The sequence below is a fragment of the Aegilops tauschii genome, chromosome 3 (genome assembly GCF_002575655.3).
Source record: "Aegilops tauschii subsp. strangulata cultivar AL8/78 chromosome 3, Aet v6.0, whole genome shotgun sequence".
In the NCBI taxonomy this organism is placed as follows: Eukaryota; Viridiplantae; Streptophyta; class Magnoliopsida; order Poales; family Poaceae; genus Aegilops; species Aegilops tauschii.
Genome location: NC_053037.3, coordinates 620,814,972 through 620,831,409, shown reverse-complemented (window position 1 = coordinate 620,831,409; position 16,438 = coordinate 620,814,972). Strand labels below are relative to the sequence as shown.

Below are 16,438 nucleotides of genomic sequence, written 5' to 3'. Positions count from 1 at the left end.
AGGCAGTGGTAGTTACCATCACTTGCTTTTTGTATATTGTATGTAGTATCTGTCAGAACCGAGAGTATGCACGTGTAGTATGTAGTATATGACAATGATTAGGTAATATATACACTAATTTTAAGGTAGTATGTAACATGTTTTGAGTATGCTCTTTTTTACATACAAATATATACGTATTTCACAAATATAACAAAAACTATGGGTTCATATGCAATTTTTTCATGGAACTTGCTTTGAAATATCTTAGATATAGTGTATGAGCATATTTAAAATAATAAAATAGTATATATAGTACCACATGGTAGTATATGAGACATATGAGGTAACTACCACTGGGTGGTAGGATGGATTTTCCATATATATATATATATATGTGTGTGTGTGTGTGTGTGACCATAGCATGGAAACTTTTCACCTCAAATTTGTCTACCGCTGGAGCATGCTCAAACCAGACCGCTCTACTGTGGGATAGAATCACCATAACGGAGAGTTGTGGTGCCACTGTTCGGTGCAATATAGTGGCTCAGCCCAACTGTGATGGCACGGCGCAAAACAGGACACTAATCGTCATAGAAAGAGGACGCGCGCTCCATTGTGCTACCCCACACATCCGTTGCTCGCCCTCCCTGTCTTCCACCTCTGGTGTCATTGGGGCAGATAGAGGAGACCTTCAATGATTTGGATGCATATATGGGTTCATGAGCTTAGCAGTGTCGGAACCATGGCATTGGGAGATCTTCAGTTCTGATGAATCCACCTGTCCCAGATGAATCCAAGCAGTCAATGTACAGGTGCCTCATTTCCTGCTATATTATGTACTTGATTCTATATCTGCAGTTGATCTCCAGTATTGTTAATTTTGTTAGTAACAGGTACAATTGGGTATTCATTCATTACTGTTAAGATAGCTCAGTCGAAGCCATAAGTTAGGTTATCTTCCACAATGTGAGACTGAAGATTGCCATCCGGAGCATGGTGGAATTCTCATCCGATTGCGTGGTGCAACTCTGCATTCTTCTGACGCCCCTTACTGATGTGTATCTTGTGTGCTTTGCTATTTTCATGCTGTAATTTTGTATGCTCATAGGTTTCCATCAACTTGCACAACAAGCCTTTGGTTCATTTACTCTCTGAGTAGGCATGAAGTATTTTAGTGATTCGTTCCCTGTGCTGGACAAACCTTTGGAAAACCCGAAGAATCAACACGCAGCTTTGCATGACTCTATTGGCCTTTGGTTCAGTGACAGAGATCGGCCAGCTGGCAATGACTTGTCAGCTGGCAATGGCTGAGGTTACAAGGTATTGATTTTTGGTTGCTATTGATGAGGATGGCATTCTCCTGATGCCCCCTGCTGGTGAGTTTCTTTTGTGCTTTGCTATTTTCATGCTGTAATTTTGTGTCTTCGTGGGCTCCAGTCGATTTGTAGAGCAAGGGCTGAGGTTTCATACACCAAAGGGTAATGGCAGATCTGCGTCCATTGTCCTAAACATAGTACCAGCTGTGACTAATGTCAAAAAAGAAAAAGAGTACCTGCTGCGACCTAAAGGTGTACTCAGTCGGAGACAATGCCAGCATGCCGGGTGCATCAACTAGTACAACACATTTATGTGACTCCTAATCAGGTTATCAAATGTACAACACATTCCGTAATTCTTGTAGTGGTTTTAGTCCATGACAAGAAATATGGAACGGAGGGAGTATTTGACAATTATCCATAGTACCCTCTTCAAATCTTCATTAAGTTGATTAATGTTCTAAACCGTTTACATTATCTCTCAGGATGAATCGGTGCAACTAGCTGATGTTGTTCCCGTCTGACGTCGTTGGAGTGCCGAATTTGAGGCACAAATATCTATATAACATTAGTCATTGAGGCACAAATATCTATGTAACATTAGTCATTCTTGCACATGTTGTAGGCTTGTAGCATGGTGGAATAGGGGAAAAAATATAGATGTTTGCACTGAAAAGCATAGACCTTTATGTTACATTTATTACGTGAGTTTTTTTTTTTTTGCAAAGCACATATTTTACTACTTTATTTATAGAATATGAGAGTGTGGAATGTCCACAGATGCACCACAAGCAAGGAGTATGCACCAAATATATCCCTAAGTGAACATTATTACATCTGGTATAATGAAGGTACTGGCCCTTTGAATCATATCGTCTCTATCTCATTCAGCTTTTGCATGATCTCACCAATTGTAGGTCTCTCATGTTGGTTAAAAGCCACACATCTTTTAGCAATATCAATGCAGCACTTTGCTTGTGGGCCGTCCACGTCTATAGATGTATGCCACTGCAAAATTCAAGCATTAAGCGTGACTGTTTCATATGTTGAACATAACATAATATAAGATATATATACCATTTCAGTTTTCTTTCCTTAATATATTAGTTAACTATTTCTTTATTTATTTGCAAAATACCCAGATCTAGTATAAAAGTTCATGGGAAATACAAAGGACCTCAAACATAATGAAAATTGCACCGTGGCCTCTAGACCATCAAACTACCACTACAACCGCTAGAACGAGCCGCTCATGCGCCGCTGTCGCCGCTCCCATATCAGGGTCAGCATGATCTTGTCGAGGACAGCCGTGAAGTCTTCATCCACCAGCGTTCTGGAACCGTAGTCGCCACTGTTAAACCCTTGGATAGATATGAGCACCTGCAACCAAATCTCGCCATCGCCCACACATGCAGAGAAAACCTAACTTTGCCTCCCCAAGGAGACAGTAGGAATCTACGTTGGACCTCCTTTGATTCCATCTTGGTAGTCGAACTCGAGGAGTATCGAAGCCCAGAAGACCAACTCGAAGAAGTAGTGCCGCCATCTATCCAAGCGCCATCTCTGGAGGACTAAAAAACCTAACCTAAACTACTAGCCAGAGCCGACGCATCGGGATTCCCCTCCCCGCCACCAGCCGTCGAAGCGGCAAGCAGAGGGGAGGAGAATCCACGGGCTGGCCGGTGGAGCTTGGAGGGGAGAAGAACTTTGGCCTAGCCGCCTTAGCATTAGGGAAAGGCAAAAATGTGGTTGCTTTAGCTATTAGTTAACTATAATAGTATAACCTGCTATCATCTACAAGATATAGTTCATGAATATGAGTGGTACCTCTATCAGGACTAAATAACTTACAAAATATGTTTATAAGATATGATGAGAGATGTTTCATTGACTTCAAAATATAGTCCATAAAAACATCACCGCTCTTGTAACCTGTGGTGGCAATATTTATAAAGCATTATTGGCAATTACATATTGATATTGAGGTATACATGTCTCAAATATTATAGCTTTGATAAGTAAAGAAATATCTATTACCTTGGAGATGTGAAAAACCAAAATAACAGAACGAGCATATGGAAAGTACCTTTACAATATTATATTTCAGATGAAGAGTGTGAATGTAGTAACTTTTTTGCATTCTTTGGTGTATGGAACTAATATATGTCCTCTATAAAATGTAAGTGATTCCAATAAAAAAACTTAATTTTCCATTCATACCGAGACTACGGAGTGCTCTGAATTTTCTCAAGAGCTATTGATATACTTTGGTACATAAAATCCACATTGTTGTTGCTAGTTGCATTGAGTATGTGACTTGTAGTTATTATCTTATAGTATGGAACTGAAAGATTTGAGTTTATTATAAAACACCAACTGAAATGGAAAAGTAAAGTCTTCTTACATTATCGAAGTCATACTTGTTACGCCCTGTTAATAGATGAATGATTATATTACCCAAACCATATATGTCTGATTTAACTGTTATTTCACCATGGACTATGGTCTCTGGTGCAATAATTCCCCTGCATGACATTATGATAGCTAACTTTAATATGTGTGCATAAATCAAATTTAGCATACTAAGTATCAAGAAAAACAAATCATGATAGTATTAACTTACCGTGTTCCACGAACATTTTTAGTGTAAACTCTAGTTATTCCTTCATCAAAGCATCTTGATATCCCAAAGTCTGTAATTTTTGGATCCATGCGAGCATCCAAAAGAATATTGTCGGGTTTTAAATCCAAGTGAATAATACGTTGGTCGTGAAGATAGTTCAGACCGTTGCAAATTCCCCTAATCATTTGGTATCGTATTTTCCATTCATCTTTATGAGACTTATCTGCAACACCACCAACAAAAACAGCAACAAAAATTACATGGCATATTTTCTTCTCCAAGACTTATGAGTGAATTATGTTATGAAAAAGCATCCACCTTTAGAAAAATGATGGAGAACTACAAGTGGAGGATGTGCAACATTAAGCAATTTTTTATATTATATTATCAAGGCAAAATCTTTAGATCATATATTGTCAAACATCGGAAGGTTGTTATATACATGTATTTTCCTAGTTATTATATTTGAATGCTAAACATTACAAGGAGTTTTAGTTACTTTATACTCTAATGTATGATTGACTAGTAAGGTTCAATTGATGGTTGTCAAACACATCAGAAGGTTGCTATATACCAGTAATTTGCTAGTATTATAGTTGGATGCTAAAAACTATAGGCAAGTTCAATTATTTTCTATTCTGGAGATCAATCACATTAAGTCACACAGTACAAGCTAGAGAGCAGGTTACATCAGGTGTCATCAAATAGTCTTTAAAATGCAGTAAACTATACTTATCCTCTATATAGTGTACACTCCGATCCTGATATCGGGTTGAGTTGTATTCTTGTCATCAACATGTCTCTAGTACTATATATGGTCACACATGTCATATCTAGACCGATGTAACCCATATAAACTTTGCTAGAAACATGTCCCATTTAGACAAGTTACGGGACCTAGGTTTCAAAGGTGTTTAAGAACACGCTTAACTGCTCAAGAAGAGTTTAGGTAACTATGATGTATTGGAGAGATTACGTTAGCTTCCTTGGCCAGGGAGAATGGATGTATGGTCCCATTATCAAATTCAATTCCTCATGGACATTAAAAAATTCTCCTATTTGTGCTGGATTTTAAGTTTCCTTAAAAAAAGTTGCAAGTTTTACCTTCAAGATACTTCTGAAGGTTTCCATTAGGAACATACTCGAAGCATAGCAACCGTTGTGGTACCTCTGATAGCACAAGACTTCCTTCGTATCGCACATATTCCCCATATGTATCCGCACAATAACCTAGAAATCTCACTATATTGGTATGCTTTGCCTTTATTAAACAATTAATCTCATCCAGAAAGGTCGCCTCAGAAAAGTTCTGCATTATGGAGAGTTTCTTCACAGCAACCTTCCCAGTTCCGATATCTCCCTGTTTACTTAACTTATTAAAAATCTAGCATTGACACGATAATTTTGCTCCAGTAGGCAAACACATGCATGTACAATTAGAGCTGCAACACAAATAAACAATCAAGAAATCATACCAGGTAAACCACTCCGAACCCACCACGACCGATCTCTTGACGGAATTTTTGTGTGATATATCTTATGAATGGAAATGATAGCTTAGTTGGCTCTGCATTTGCGTCCATCAGTACGCTCTGAAGGGCTTTAAGTTCAATTAATTGATCAGCCGTTGCTGTAATACAAAAAAAATTCTCAAATAAGACCAACTGTAATTCTTCTTTTAATTGAATAGATAGTAATACATGTTCCCAACATGACAGAGCTATTATATTAATTTAATGACAGTTTACACCTCAAGAAGTGTATAATTTAAATCTCATGTATAATTTAAAGATACATGGATTAATTCAAACATTTCAAGAAGTGTATAAATTAAATCTCATGTATAATTTAAAGATACATTGTAGTGTTATATATGAATCTCATGTATAATTTAAAGATACATTGTAGTGTTATATATGAATCTCATGTATAATTTAAAGATACATGGATTAATTCAAACATTTCAAATATTTTGAATAGCAGTAACCTGAAGAAGACAAAAGGTTGTTGATGCTCTTTGAAGATCGGATGGATTGTCCATCGTCATGTTTTCCAATGTCATAAGCCTGTCAGAAAACAAGGAACACTGTATAAAATTGCCACACAAAATTGAAACAAATTCCTTTAACTCGGAAATGAAAATGCAACCTTGCTACTAGGACTTAGTGTTCTGGCCAACTTCCTGACATGATGCGGTCCTCAGTATGGAGCAAAAGATAAATTGATGCAAAAACCTAACCACGTTCATCCATCAGACTAGGGAGCAATTACGTACACTTTATGTTTGTAACAATAATGACTACTAAAAAGTTTGTAGAGATATAATATGATCTACTCATGTATATGTAACAACCCGACCCAGTTTACTCGATACCAAGCCCACCTGTGATGTGGGCCCATATATGTATAACAACCCAACTTACTCTTTCATTCAAGGTTCATATAGAAGGGTTACCCTAGAGGTGCTATGGTTCATCACAATATCAATTCTGGTCAAACTCTACCTAAACTTTCCATACAGACACAGGTGAGCTTGGGCCACATGAGTCTCAACTAATTGGCCAGGGTATTACAGCCTTACAGTGGTCTTTACCTTGTAGTTTGACTGCTTGGGGGAAATGAACTTCCTCTTGGCAGGTGTTGCGGCTGTGTCAACACGCTTGAGGTTTGATACATCATTCGACTTCATTTCAGCGTCAACGCGCTTCTTCCAGTCCTCAACAAGACACTTAGCCTTCCTCTGTATCTCCTGATCTTTATGGTTGCGCAGATGATTGACAGATTTCCCAATACTGCAGCTTTGTAGGACGTTCAGATTGATAGGCAATTTCGCTAGTGCACGAAGCAGGGCAAGGATAAGTTCTTCAGTAGGCTTATCAGGTTCTGTAGGATTACCCCCTTCACCCGGCTTCCCTCTGTAAATCTCTTGAAGCCACTCATTCAAGACGGGAAGGCCCCTTAGTTGCATACCCACTTCACCAGCTGGCTTCCCTCTGTGAATCTCTTGAAGCCACTCATTCAACACCAGAAGGCCCCTCAGTTGTATAAACCTGCCAAGGCACTCAGGATTTTCTGTAGCTGCGATAATATCAGCAACCCTTGCTCGACCGGCAAGGTCTATTTTCCATTCAGTTCGATCAAGTTGCAATAACTGAACTAGCTTCTCGGCCGCTTCAGCATCAAGAAGTCTATCATTTTCTGTTATCTCTTTGATTTTGGACCACAGAATGTCCCTCTTAACATTTTCAAATTTACTCTCATCAACATTAAGAGGGCAATCACGATCGCCCTTAGCCGAATCAGTTCTTTCATTGTCCCTGTCATTCTTCTTCCCTGCTGATGCACCACAATTTTGAGCACCATCTGAACAAGTATCCAATTGCTGGGAAGCTAATGGAACATTTGGCCGCTTTCCCGAGCATGCACCTGAAAACAGGAACATCGAAAAACAATACAGTCCCTACCCGAATCTCCCCTCTGTTCTGAAACAAATGAACTACTATTATTTTCTCGAGGAACAAAATGATCTTCATGTTACCAAGACAACAGGAAGCACATGAGCATGGTCAAATACTTCAGAAATCATTGAGTGAAGCGTAATCAAGAGCATCATAGCTAAAAAAATTCCTTGGCACAGCCAAACTGCTAAACCACAAAATAATTAAGTTATTTTCTTGGTATAAATGTGCAGAATAGCCAAACGTTCATGCAGCAAGGTCTGCTCCATAAACTTATCAACTGCTGTACAAGCAAAAATGCATGCGTACCCAAGTGATTCATTTGTTTGGGTCATTCCTACTCATTTCAGTCTCATAAGACGTTCATAAGAAAGATTAGTGTGTTGCACATATAATAAAGCAATAGAATGAAACTGCCATGCTCTCCAGCATAGGCACTGGTTATTTGGCCGGTAACTTTGATCATTTACAAAGCATAAACCATGTTCACGATTTAATCACACCATTATGACCTATGTTACATTTACTGAATATTATTTCACAATAGACCACAGCAATACTGTAATTTAGATAATTTCCTCATAAGAGAGGTGTGATAATATTTATTGTGATTCATATGAAACCTAATCACCATTAGATTATGAACCCAACGAACAGTTAAAAGATGGCCACCAAGCTAATGACCAGAGCTCTATGGATTTAGTTCAGGCAAACAATTAACAAGGACAAGTAAGCAATCTTTTTCAGCTACAATGTACATGAAGCAGACAAAAGGGGAGTAAGCAAACACTTGAAGTTACAAAAAAGCTCCCAGCGAAAGATATTTCGGCTTGCCGATCCATATAGGTAGATCGAGAACAAAACATGTTGCCTATTTGAAGGAGAAGGTTCGAGATGTCATAGAATTCAAAGGTGGCACTAAAGCTGTACTGCACAAGAAATTCCAACCTGCACGATGTTGTGTGTTGATCTTACTAAAATAATATGTGATGAAATTAGTACATTGGTGGACAGATATGGGTGGAGCCAGACGGATAAGGAGAATAAAGTTCATTGGTTGAGTTAGGAAAAGTTAACAAAACCCAAAAAGATGGAGGCTGGGCTTCATAGAGATTTACATGCTTTAACGGTGATGCTTGGTCGGCTGGGATGAAGGATGATCCAAATCCTGAATCTTTATGTTCTATAGACCTATGAGCTAAATACTTCCTTGGTAGAAATTTGCTGGTCGCAAAACTCACAGGGGGCAATGTCCTTCACATGGAGGGGCATATTAAAAGGAGTTGACCTGCTAAAAATGGGGTGATATGGAGAACAGAATACATTGGAGAAAATTAACATGCAGAAGGTTCCGTGGGTGCCTAGGGGAAGAACTGACAAGTTACATACCAGTGGCCGTGAGAGGTCTGAACCTTCTGACCAATGTTGTTGAACTTATTTGCCCTGGACCAAATGAGTGGGACAATGACTTAGTTGAACAAAGCTAATTTGGAGGGGAAAATGCTGCAGTGATCAAATCCATTCCTTTGAGGGAGAATTTTGAAGGCACTCTTGCTTGGCACTATGACAGAGGGGTGTTTCTTGGGGAAATCTAATTACAACAAGGTGCCCCTCAAGTCACAGTGCAGTTAAAAGACCTCCACCTTGGCCTTGTATTGGAATTTAACTTTCCCAAACTAGATGGGACACCTTTGGTTAGAGATTGGCCCATAACACTTTGCCTTTAAAGATCAACCTCAATCGGAAAGGATGGATATCAATCCAATATATTTGCTATATTTGTTGTGCGGCATGGATTTTGAAGATCGTGTTATAGGCTGTAGTAGTATACAAAAGTACATATATAGGGAATTAACAGGAAGCAAATCGAATACATATATAGCTAACCTAACATACATATTAGTTGGAATTAACAGGAAGCAAATCAAGCAGACACAGTAGCAATGGATGCTAGATCTGTGAAGCAACTCAAGTTTATAATGTGATTCAACAGAACTTGGACATACATACCTGCAGTTCGCGAATAATGGATGCAGTGCTCAGTTCAGGGAAGCTAGATATGAGTGGGTCGATGATAGCTCTAGATGGAAATGAGTTCCAATTCCGCCCTTTATCGGAAAAAAAGATGGATATGAGGGAAATGAAACCATCCAACTATGAAGCCTCTCTTCTTTCTCTATTTGGCTTGAGGGAAGACTTGGCGAAGTCTTCTACACCTATGGACGCCCACTTAATTAGCAGCGATGAATCAAGATGCCCTTTCGCGTCCTTTACTTGCATCTGACTGACTGCTACTGTCAGTGTGTCAGTTTTACAATGGTAGCTAGCTAGTATTGTATATGATAGCTTAATTTAGCATCCTGGTTGCCTCTAATATACTTATGCTATGCATTGGATAGCGAGCATTATATTTTAGTTAACATCGTGAATGATACCAAATTAAGCCCATGTGATGTGATGCCATGGGGACGGAACGAGGACTTCATCCATAGCTGCTTAGCTTTCCCATCTGAATGTCAAAGGCTTTTAAAAACGTGCACTTGCTCTCCTTCCAAAATGCTTTCTAGTGGCCATATGCATGTCCTTCCAAGCGCCATCACTTGCTCTCCTTCCAAAGGCCACACAAAGGTTTACATGATTGGAAAAAAAATGATTGATGTGAGAAAAGGTTCTGCATAAAAATGTTGATGCAAATCCAATCTAGTGGCCGGCTGCAAGCGAGCATGCATATGATTTTTCAGCTAAGTTAAGACCTATAGATGCTGGTCGGCACCATCTGTTTGCATGATGTCTTCCCTTCCAAAATGCAAATTTAGAGAGAAAATCCTACAGTTGGACACTTGGACACTCCAAAAAAATAATGTTATAATAACCATAGGCAGGGTTCATCACTCATCAGCTGCTGAGATCTTGCTAACAGCACCGTGCTATAATTATATAACCATCTTGTAAGTGGTATCGATGTAAGCCCATGTGACACGGTGTGATCAGCACGGCTGCCTAGGACATTGTCTATTGTAAAGGAAAGACTTTAGGTACGTAGAGAGCGCTCAAGTCTTCCGTCGATTAGGCTATAGTCTCATGCAAAACTCGGCTTGTACACAACCTACAAAACTCGCATATTAAGGGCGTCTCCAATGTGTGGTGAACAGGGGCTCTTGAGCAACAAAATAGTCTTAAGACCCGGCCACAAGCACTATGAGAGGAGGTTCTTAAGAAAATTTTCCTAAGCTGGTCCATTGAACAGGCAACAAGCTATAAAATAACATAAGCACTGTACCAAAGATGTACTCCCTCCGTCCGGAAATACTTGTCCTACAAATGGATGTATCTAGACTTATTTTAGTTATAGATACATCAATTTTATTTATTTTTAAGATAAGTATTTCCGGATGGAGGGAGTAGTTGCTAGCTAGCTTTTCACATCCGGATGATATAGGAACATACTTATGTTGAAACAACTATCAAAATGAGAAAAGTTTCTGACAATAAAGCTGATTATTCAAATCCAGTGAACCTAGTGACCGGCTGCAAGTGGGCTTAGATCGATTTTTGACCTAATTTAGTACCCACTGGTTTTTATAATGAAGTGTTGATTCAAATTCGATTTAGTGGCCATATATTTGAGTGCATCATCTTTCAAAATGTGCACGGACAGAAAATCCTACAGTCGGACACTTCAAAGGAAGAGGATATATGTAGTGGGGGATGAAACAAAATAAATATTGAACATCTAACTAAGTACTACATATAGTAGACATGAAGTCCAGGAATTCCTTTTGGTTTGAATTGGATATTCTTGTACAGAATGCAGATCAAACCAAGAAAGAAAACTCGTAGGCTTCCTTTGCCCATGCTTTCGATGGCGGCTCCTTCGGATGCCAACTCTGCCACGAGTAGCGGCGGCGCCGTGGCTGCTAAGTCCGATCTGGGAGATTTCTTCGATCAGTTGGATCTCAACGACGAAGAGTTTGATGATCTGGCGCAGCGCGTGAGATTTCGGCATGTTGGACCCAATCGGTTCGTCGTCCAAGCGTATTGCTTGGGTGATTGGGAACGCATGATGATGCAAGGTCCGTGGTTGTTCCGCAACTAGGTTGTGTTGATGTGTCCGTATGATGGTTTCAGTAGGGCGCAGGACGTAAATATCATCTATATGCCAATCTGGCTGCAAATCCATAAGTTTCCTGACCCACTACAAACAGAACAATGTGGAGAAGCTCTTGAAAGGTGCATAAGAGATCAATGAGATGCGTCTGAATGGCAACACTCGAGGTGACTACGTAAGGGTGAGGGTGAAGCATGATATCCAACAACCCTTGACGACATTTTTAGTATTTGTCCGTGCAAAGGAACGAAAAGTCCACCTTGTTCGTTATGAAAAGCTTGCTAGGTTATGTAAGGTGTGTGGCCTTTATTGGTCATGAGCATAAAGAGTGTGGTCTGGGACACTAGTATAAAAGGGGGCTTTTGTCCCGGTTGGTAAGGGCCTTTAGTCCCGGTTTTTGAACCGGGACCCTTTAGTCCCGGTTTTTGAACCGGGACTAAAGGGTCGTTACTGAAGGAAATATGCCCTAGAAGCAATAATAATGTATTATTTATTTCCTTGTATCATGATAAATGTTTATTATTCATGCTAGAATTGTATTAACCGGAAACATAATACATGTGTGTATATATAGACAAACAGAGTGTCACTAGTATGCCTCTACTTGACTAGCTCGTTAATCACAAATGGTTATGTTTCCTAGCCATAGACATAAGTTGTCATTTGATTAACGAGATCACCTCATTAGGAGAATGACGTGATTGACTTGACCCATTCCGTTAGCTTAGCACTCGATCGTTTAGTATGTTGCTATTGCTTTCTTCATTACTTATACATGTTCCTATGACTATGAGATTATGCAACTCCCGTTTACCGGAGGAACACTTTGTGTGCTACCAAACGTCACAACATAAATGGGTGATTATAAAGGTGCTCTACAGGTGTCTCCAAAGGTACTTGTTGGGTTGGCGTATTTCGAGATTAGGATTTGTCACTCCAATTGTCGGAGAGGTATCTCTGGGCCCACTCGGTAATGCACATCACTATAAGCCTTGCAAGCATTGTGACTAATGAGTTAGTTGCGGGATGATGTGTTACGGAACGAGTAAAGAGACTTAGCGGTAACGAGATTGAGCTAGGTATGGAGATACCGACGATCAAATCTCGGGCAAGTAACATACCGGTGACAAAGGGAACAACGTATGTTGTTATGCGGTCTGACCGATAAAGATCTTCGTAGAATATGTGGGAGCCAATATGGGCATCCAGGTCCCGCTATTGGTTATTGACCGGAAACGTGTCTCGGTCATGTCTACATAGTTCTCGAACCCGTAGGGTCCGCACGCTTAACGTTACGATGACAGTTTTATTGAGTTTTGATGTACCGAAGGAGTTCGGAGTCCCGGATGAGATCGGGGATATGACGAGGAGTCTCAAAATGGTCGAGACGTAAAGATCGATATATTGGACGACTATATTCGGACTTCGGAAAGGTTCCGAGTGATTCGGGTATTTTTCGGAGTACCGGAGAGTTACGGGAATTCGTATTGGGCCTTAATGGGCCATACGGGAAAGGAGAGAAAGGCCTCAAAAGGTGGCCGCACCCCTCCCCATGGTCTGGTCCGAATTGGACTAGGGAAGGGGGGCGCACCCTTCCTTCTTTCTCCTTCCCCCTTCCCTTCTCCTACTCCCACAAGGAAAGGAGGAGTCCTACTCCCGGTGGGAGTAGGACTCCCTCCTATGGCGCGCCTCTCCCCTTGGCCGGCTGCCTCCCCCTTGCTCCTTTATATAGGGGCGCAGGGGCACCCCAGAGACACAACAATTGATCCTTGAGATCTCTTAGCCGTGTGCGGTGCCCCCCTCCACCATATTACACCTCGATAATACCGTTGCGGAGCTTAGGCGAAGCCCTGCGTCGGTGGAACATCATCATCGTCACCACGCCGTCGTGCTGACGAAACTCTCCCTCAACACTCGGCTGGATCGGAGTTCGAGGGACGTCATCGAGCTGAATGTGTGTAGAACTCGGAGGTGCCGTACGTTCGGTACTTGATCGGTCGGATCGTGAAGACGTACGACTACATCAACCGCGTTGTGATAATGCTTCCGCTGTCGGTCTGCGAGGGTACGTGGACAACACTCTCCCCTCTCGTTGCTATGCATCACCATGATCTTGCGTGTGCGTAGGAATTTTTTTGAAATTACTACGTTCCCCAATAGTGGCATCCGAGCCTGGTTTTATGCGTTGATGCTATGCACGAGTAGAACACAAGTGAGTTGTGGGCGATATAAGTCATACTGCTTACCAGCATGTCATACTTTGGTTCAGCGGTATTGTGAGATGAAGCGGCCCAGACCGACATTACGCGTACGCTTACGCGAGACTGGTTTCACCGTTGCGAGCACTCGTTGCTTAAAGGTGACCGGCGGGTGTCTGTCTCTCTCACTTTAGTTGAACCGAGTGTGGCTACGCCCGGTCCTTGCGAAGGTTAAAACAGCACCAACTTGACAAACTATCGTTGTGGTTTTGATGCGTAGGTAAGAACGGTTCTTGCTAAGCCCGTAGCAGCCACGTAAAATATGCAACAACAAAGTAGAGGACGTCTAACTTGTTTTTGCAGGGCATGTTGTGATGTGATATGGTCAAGACATGATGTGATATAATGTGTTGTATGAGATGATCATGTTTTGTAACCGAGTTATCGGCAACTGGCAGGAGCCATATGGTTGTCGCTTTATTGTATGAGATGCAATCGCCATGTAATAGTTTTACTTTATCACTAAGCGGTAGCAATAGTCGTAAAAGCAATAAGTTGGCGAGACGACAACGATGCTACGATGGAGATCAAGGTGTCGCGCCGGTGACGATGGTGATCATGACGGTGCTTCGGAGATGGAGATCACAAGCACGGTGCTTCGGAGATGGAGATCACAAGCACAAGATGATGATGGCCATATCATATCACTTATATTGATTGCATGTGATGTTAATCCTTTATGCATCTTATCTTGCTTTGTTTGACGGTAGCATTATAAGATGATCCTTCACTAAATTATCAAAGTATAAGTGTTCTCCCTGAGTATGCACCGTTGCGAAAGTTCTTCGTGCTGAGACACCACGTTGATGATCGGGTGTGATAGGCTCTACGTTCAAATACAACGGGTGCAAAACAGTTGCACACGCGGAATACTCAGGTTAAACTTGACGAGCCTAGCATATAACAGATATGGCCTCGGAACACGGAGACCGAAAGGTCGAGCGTGAATCATATAGTAGATATGATCAACATAGTGATGTTCACCATTGAAACTACTCCATCTCACGTGATGATCGGACATGGTTTAGTTGATATGGATCACGTGATCACTTAGAGGATTAGAGGGATGTCTATCTAAGTGGGAGTTCTTAAGTAATATGATTAATTGAACTTGAATTTATCATGAACTTAGTACCTGATAGTATTTTGCTTGTCTATGTTAATTGTAGATAGATGGCCCGTGCTGTTGTTCCGTTGAATTTTAATGTGTTTCTTGAGAAAGCAAAGTTGAAAGATGATGGTAGCAATTACACGGACTGGGTCCGTAACTTGAGGATTATCCTCATTGCTGCACAGAAGAATTACGTCCTAGAAGCACCGCTGGGTGCCAGGCCTGCTGCAGGAGTAACACCAGATGTTATGAACGTCTGGCAGAGCAAAGCTGATGACTACTCGATAGTTCAGTGTGCCATGCTTTACGGCTTAGAACCGGGTCTTCAACGACGTTTTGAACGTCATGGAGCATATGAGATGTTCCAGGAGTTGATGTTAATATTTCAAGCAAATGCCCAAATTGAGAGATATGAAGTCTCCAATAAGTTCTTCAGCTGCAAGATGGAAGAGAATAGTTCTGTCAGTGAGCATATACTCAAAATGTCTGGGTATAACAATCACTTAATTCAACTGGGAGTTAATCTTCCGGATGATAGCGTTATTGACAGAATTCTTCAATCACTGCCACCAAGCTACAAGAGCTTCGTGATGAACTATAATATGCAAGGGATGAGTAAGACAATTCCCGAGCTCTTCGCAATGCTAAAGGCTGCGGAGGTAGAAATCAAAAAGGAGCATCAAGTGTTGATGGTCAATAAGACCACCAGTTTCAAGAAAAAGGGTAAAGCGAAGAAGAAAGGGAACTTCAATAAGAACAGCAAACAAGTTGCTGCTCAGGAGAAGAAACCCAAGTCTAGACCTAAGCCTGAAACTGAGTGCTTCTACTGCAAGCAAACTGGTCACTGGAAGCGGAACTGCCCAAAGTATTTGGCGGATAAGAAGGATGGCAAGGTGAACAAAGGTATATGTGATATACATGTTATTGATGTGTACCTTACTAATGCTCGCAGTAGCACGTGGGTATTTGATACTGGTTCTGTTGCTAATATTTGCAACTCGAAACAGGGGCTACGGATTAAGCGAAGATTGGCTAAGGACGAGGTGACGATGCGCGTGGGAAATGGTTCCAAAGTCGATGTGATCGCGGTCGGCACGCTACCTCTACATCTACCTTCGGGATTAGTTTTAGACCTAAATAATTGTTATTTGGTGCCAGCGTTGAGCATGAACATTATATCTGGATCTTGTTTGATGCGAGACGGTTATTCATTTAAATCAGAGAATAATGGTTGTTCTATTTATATGAGTAATATCTTTTATGGTCATGCACCCTTGAAGAGTGGTCTATTTTTGTTGAATCTCGATAGTAGTGACACACATATTCATAATATTGAAACCAAAAGATGCAGAGTTGATAATGATAGTGCAACTTATTTGTGCCACTGCCGTTTAGGTCATATCGGTGTAAAGCGCATGAAGAAACTCCATACTGATGGACTTTTGGAACCACTTGATTATGAATCACTTGGTACTTGCGAACCGTGCCTCATGGGCAAGATGACTAAAACACCGTTCTCCGGAACTATGGAGAGAGCAACAGATTTGTTGGAAATCATACATACAGATGTATGTGGTCCGAT

At 40.9% G+C, this 16,438-nt stretch overlaps 1 protein-coding gene across 2 annotated transcripts; it reads right to left on the bottom strand.

Moving 5' to 3' along the window:
• Nucleotides 1-462: 462 nt before the first annotated feature.
• On the bottom strand, nucleotides 463-9,603 carry LOC109754742 (uncharacterized). 2 transcript variants are annotated; one of them, XM_020313650.4, is made up of 8 exons: nucleotides 9,390-9,603; nucleotides 6,515-7,403; nucleotides 5,909-5,987; nucleotides 5,397-5,551; nucleotides 5,026-5,281; nucleotides 3,922-4,144; nucleotides 3,703-3,823; nucleotides 463-2,306 (listed from the first exon to the last, which is right to left on the bottom strand). In XM_020313650.4, the coding sequence occupies exons 2-8, from the start codon at nucleotides 7,361-7,363 to the stop codon at nucleotides 2,166-2,168; spliced, it is 1,824 nt and encodes a 607-aa protein (XP_020169239.1). In that variant the 5' UTR covers nucleotides 7,364-7,403; nucleotides 9,390-9,603; the 3' UTR covers nucleotides 463-2,165. The 2 variants fall into 2 exon arrangements, with proteins under 2 accessions (XP_020169239.1, XP_045089928.1); XM_045233993.2 differs by having other exon boundaries at nucleotides 6,515-7,398; nucleotides 9,390-9,574.
• Nucleotides 9,604-16,438: the final 6,835 nt, after the last annotated feature.

Bases quoted from the DNA above. Each gene is read 5' to 3' on its own strand.
- LOC109754742 (XM_020313650.4), bottom strand. From the start codon at position 7,363: ATGTTCCTGTTTTCAGGTGCATGCTCGGGAAAGCGGCCAAATGTTCCA. The intron at 5,282-5,396 runs GTATGATTTCTT...TTAAGTAAACAG, and splicing joins GGTTCGGAGTGGTTTACCTG to GGAGATATCGGAACTGGGAA. The intron at 2,307-3,702 runs GTAAGAAGACTT...TGAATTTTGCAG, and splicing joins ACAAGTATGACTTCGATAAT to TGGCATACATCTATAGACGT.